The sequence below is a fragment of the Cebus imitator genome, unplaced genomic scaffold (assembly GCF_001604975.1).
Source record: "Cebus imitator isolate Cc_AM_T3 unplaced genomic scaffold, Cebus_imitator-1.0 Scaffold396, whole genome shotgun sequence".
Lineage (NCBI taxonomy): Eukaryota > Metazoa > Chordata > Mammalia > Primates > Cebidae > Cebus > Cebus imitator.
The window spans coordinates 1,111,756-1,117,050 of NW_016107711.1; the positions used below are offsets into that span (position 1 = coordinate 1,111,756).

Consider the following 5,295-nt stretch of genomic DNA (forward strand, 5'->3'; position numbering starts at 1 on the left):
AGTCTCACTCTGTCACGCAGGCTGCAATGCAATGGCGCAACCTTGGCTCACGACAACCTCTGCCTCCCAGGTTCAAGCAATTCTCCTGCCTCAGCCTCCTGAGTAGCTGGGATTATAGGCATGTGCTGCCACCATGCCCGGCTAATTTTTTGTATCTTTAGTGGAGACGGGGGTTTCACCATGCTGGCCAGGTGGGTCTCAAACTCCTGACCTCATGATCCACCTGCCTCGGCCTCCCAAAGTGCTGGGATTACAGGCGTGAGCCACCATACCCAGCTCAATCACGTTCTTTCTTGGCCTCTACCATAGCCAATGCCCATCTAGCTATATTCCCACAACAATGCCCATCTAGTCCAGTTTCTCAGCACACCTGCCCTCAGCTGAATGTGCCACTTACACTGAATCTACACACGGAAATATTAAATACTTGCTACAGAACAGCTAATTTATTGTCTTGACACTAACCCTTGGTTCACAGAAAGATCTATTACTACTTTTCCTTTCTTTTTTTTTTTCCTTCTTTTTTTGAGATGGAGTTTTGCTCTTGTTGCCTAGGCTAGAGAATGCAATGGCATGATCTTGGCTCAATGCAACCTCCGCCTCCTGCCTCAGCTTCCCAAGTAGCTGGGATTACAGGTGCCCACCACCACACCCACCTAATTTTGTATTTTTAGTAGAGATGGGGTTTCACCATGTTGGTCAGGCTGGTCTCAGACTCCTGACCTCAAGTGATCCACCTACCTCGGCCTCCCAAAGTGCTGGGCTTACAGGCGTGAGCCACCACGCCTGGCCTATGACTTTTCCTTTCTACAAATGGTATGCTATTGTGAGCTGCTGCATCTTAGTTACACTTTAATATAGCAAGATTTCCACAAGATACATAATAATTAGGGCCCTAATCATCACCCTGCATTTTGGGAAGAGATGAGACATAAAGAAGCAGACATTGCCATCGAAGGCTTTTGCACTGGTTACTAATAAAGGTTAACTATCATACGAAGCACAAAGTCTTATCAGTCCATTCAACAAAGCTGAAACGGGGCCAATCTTAGGCACTCCACGAAATGGACAATTTAAAAAGGGGCAAGCCAAGCGATCCCTGAAATCTAAATAAGGAACTGTTTGATTCCACCCCAACCCCCAGCTATTCCTTGTGTTCATACACTTCTGGGCCCCCCGGGTAGGCTAAGCCCAGCAACAGGAAAGCAAGGAAGCCACGCAAGCTTGCAATCCCTGGCCAGGCTGGAAGCAGGAAACGTGAGAGCTCCCAGAAGCCGCCTGGAGATTCGTCTGGGGCTGCAGCCGTGTTCCCAGTTTTGGAGGCCTCTTCAAATTGAACTTCCAAGCCCCGGGCCAAACTCTCCCGGTGGTGTGCTCCTGCCGACACGCGCTCCGTGTGTCTGGCAAGCTGTGTGGTCAGAAAATGTGCTTCCCACGCACTGGGCTCCCACCACACACTGAAGCTCAGCTTGCACAGAGACGCCGCCGACGGCTCCCTCCACCATCTTCTCAGCAAGAGCCAGAGTCTAGCGCAGCCATCCCTCATCCCAGGTGCTAGGAAACATCAAACCCAGCCTCTGGGTTGAATAAGAGGAGACTTGGAACCCACACCCAAGAGAAAGAAAGTAATCAAAGGCAAGCCAAATCCCCATCATCCACAGGAATGTGATCTGTTCTCCAGCACAGAGAGCTGACCATTTTATACAATTAGGGCCCTGGGACAGTTTGGTGTTCCATTTTCCCACAGGTGAAGGTCAGTGGGTCACTAAGTGAAGGAAGACCAACACCCCTATGATGTAGGCAGTATGCCCTGTGCCCAGTATGGCTGATGACACTGAATTCCTGTGGCAACCTATGATGTGAATAGTGTTATACCCATTTTACAGGTGGGGAAGCTGGGGCTTCATTAAAAAAAAAAAAACTGCTCAGGGCCAGGTGCACTGACTCAGGCCTGTAATCCCAGCACTTTGGGAGGCTGAGGTGGGCAGATTACTTGAGGTCAGGAGTTCAAGACCAGCCTGGCCAACATGGTAAAACCCCATCTCTACCAAAAAATATAAAAATTTGCCAGGTGTGGTGCCTGTCGTCCCAGCAACTCAGGAGGCTGAGGTGGGAGAATCACTTGAACCCAGAAGGTCAAGGCTGCAGTGAGTGAAGGTTGTGCTGCTGCACTGCAGCAAGGAGATAGAGTCTCAAACAAAACAAAAAAACAAAACAAAACTGCTCAGGTTTAACACTTTGAGAGTTAACTGGGTTTGGGATTGGGTTAAAAGAGTAAAATGAGTGTGCTTTGAACTAAAAATAGCCAGGATTTTATGAATTATTGTGTAAGGCTCAAATGCCCTATTACCTGATTGCACTACTGTACACACCACGGTGTTTCTTCACTTCTCTGTCTCCAGTCCCCAACACTCACACACGTACGCACACGCACGCACAACTGAAAGCCGCAGGAGGCCCGGCACTGTGTACTCATCTCATCTGTCCAGCGCTGAGCACAGATGAACCCAGGACATCAGTAACGATGTGACCAACAGTTCTCTTTTGCCCCTTCCTCCAGGCAAGCAGGTCTCTAACAAGTCCATGACTCCCCATTGTGAGGTGATGGGTGTGGGAAAGCCAGGATCAGACCCTTTCCCTGGTTCTTCATTCTCCACCTTCAAGAATGAGCCCTCCATTTTCGGAAGTAGACCCCTCCCCCAAGGGGACTATTCTTAAAATCTGCATCTACCACCATTTTCAAACCTATTCTGGGTCCGCAATTGCAGGTGGCCTCCAGCAAGTGGCTTTGGGGCCATGCAATGTCCTAAAGGCCCATCCAACATCCATTTTACCTTGCCCTCTTATTCAATGTAGAGGCAATGAGGCCACACTGGGGGACTAAACAGACCCCTCCAGCCCCCACAGGGAATCTCACTGGTCCTGCCTCAGTTCAGAGAGAGATGGGGGTCTCCCGAGAGCAGGAGTCGGGGACCAGGAGACTTAGGTCTGGGACCTGCCACTCCACTCTTCAGACCTACAAGTCCCCGTCTCAGACGTGAGGACAGTGATCCTGACATATCTGGGCTCAAAGTGTTCATGCCACTTCCTCACCGGCCTCAGCGTCCTCCCCCATACAATGGGGATCCAAATCCCACCTATTTCCAGGTTGTTCTGAGGGGTTGTTCTGGCATAAAGCATATGTAAGATGCTTTATGTCAACTGCTCTACCACGGTGCCTGGAAGATGCTTAGCTTCTCCCAGAGTGGTCAGTGATTAACAATAATGATAGTTACTACTGCCACAACACTTAAATATGGATACTTCTGTCCTTCCATTATGAAATGGATTCATTTGCCCTGCTTAGCAAAGTTCATCTGACTCTTAGTTTTCTCTCCACCAGCTCCAAAGCAGGAAGCAGCTGTGAGTCCTCAGGGTGGGGTGGGCAGGGTCCCAACACTCGGCCTTCTCACCAGGCTGAGTGCTGAGGCTCTACTCCCTGCTCCCTCCTTCCCGAAGCTCCAATCTGGTTTTCCTGCTGCTCAGGCTGTGCCTTTTCGGCCTCCACCGCTGTTTCTGGTCTAGAGATTAGTCAATTTCTAGATTTGAGAATTTTCTCAGGACCTGACTTCAGGCTTCTGTTCTCCCCCTCCAACCTTGTCCAAAGATGAGTTTGTCCATGCCCATGGCTGGAACTCACAGCTCCCTTTGCTTGCTCCCAGCTGTGAGCCCACCCTCGGAGCTGAGCTGCTGCCTGCAGCTTCTTCATTATCTCCCCTTGGATGACTCAAATATGGTCAAGACAAGCTCTAGATTTTCCACCCAAATCTATGCCCCTTGCCCCACCCCCAATTCTCAAGCCCCCCCCAGACTTGGAAGCTGTACTACCATCCGGGTTTTCAAGCTGGAAATCCAGAAGTCATTCTTTCTCCCCCTCCTATCTAATCAATCCGTTCACTATTCCAAGAGCAGCATATGTCCAACATCAGCCCACCAGCTTCTCTCAGTGTCTTTGAACCCAACAGACCCTGTCCCAAACCACGATCACCTTTGGCAGGGGCTCAGCCTTCCTATTCACCACACAAGCAGCAGTGGGAGTCACCTTTGAAGCACAGACTGAGACCACTCCTCCCCCTTGGTGGCCTCCATGGCAGTGACAGCTAAGTGCAGCGTCCCTGCATGAGCAAGACCTCATCCCACTGTTTCCCCCATGGCACCTTTTTCAAAAAAATTTTTTTTTTTTACAACCTTATCTTCATTTCCACATTTGCTGTCAATTTCTCTCACTGTCACCCATGGTTCCTGCCACAAGCAGTCAAGGACTATGTCTATTCTGGCCACAATGCTGGAGAGCCTGACCAAGGGCATGAGACATCTGGGGTGCTCTAGGAATAGAGGTTGAAGGATTTAATAAAATGACCAGGCCAGCCCTCCTCCTGCATTTCTCCTAGTAGCCCCACCCTGCTGGGTGCAAAACTGCTTCCCCTATCTCCCACACAGGTAGGGCAGGGAATGACCAAGACCAGAAGATCAAAATAGGCGGCCTACAGGTAGGCTACCCTCCCAGGCTTGTTTAGGAAGAGTTCACAGCTGCAGAAAAGGTGGGATGGCACAGTGGGTATCCATAGCTACTGGGTTTGCTTGTCACACCTACTCAGTCACTTGCTGTCTCCACGTCCCGCCCCACCGACCCCCACACACATACACACAGTACATGCACTTTATGGCTGGACCGCTTAAAATTGAGTTGCAGGCATTGTTGATACTTCATATAGCTCAATTCTTCAGCCTATTTCTCCTACAATACATACCACTGTCACCAACCCCCAAATTCAATATGGATACGGAAATATAATCAGTAATATTATACAATCTATATTCAAATTTCCAGCATTCACAAATGTCCTTTCTAAGATCTGGCCACCCTCCCAGCCCTGCGGAATCTGGTCCAGGATCCCACTTTTACACTTAGGAACTGCCTCATCAGCCCCCTTTATCTGGAACTGTCTCCCCAGCAGTTTTTATCTTTTGAGACACCGACATTTTGAAGCCATGTCTTGTCAAATGTCCCATGTTCTGGATCTGTCTGCTGTCTCTGGATGCCAGTTACTTTTTGACTGGCAAACTCCCCTGCATACATGCACACACACGCACATGCGTGCACACAGACACAACCGCGGAAGTCAAAACTGTGTTTAATTAGTTTCCTACAACCTATACATTGGGAGAGTTTTATAGAAAAAAAATCCGAAAAATTCTTAAACTCTAAACTCTCTTGAAAAAATTTTTAAAAGTCGTTCTTAAAAAAAAAAAAAA

General features: G+C 49.0%; 1 protein-coding gene across 1 annotated transcript in view; it reads right to left on the reverse strand.

The window, feature by feature from the left end:
• Window positions 1-5,295, reverse strand: part of FGFR2 (fibroblast growth factor receptor 2) — a 116,499-nt gene that overhangs the window by 11,954 nt on the left and 99,250 nt on the right. Inside the window, exon 13 of the mRNA XM_017508566.2 lies at window positions 1,166-1,554. Coding sequence (XP_017364055.1) covers window positions 1,166-1,554 — 389 coding nt within the window. The remainder of the gene's footprint in view (window positions 1-1,165; window positions 1,555-5,295) is intronic.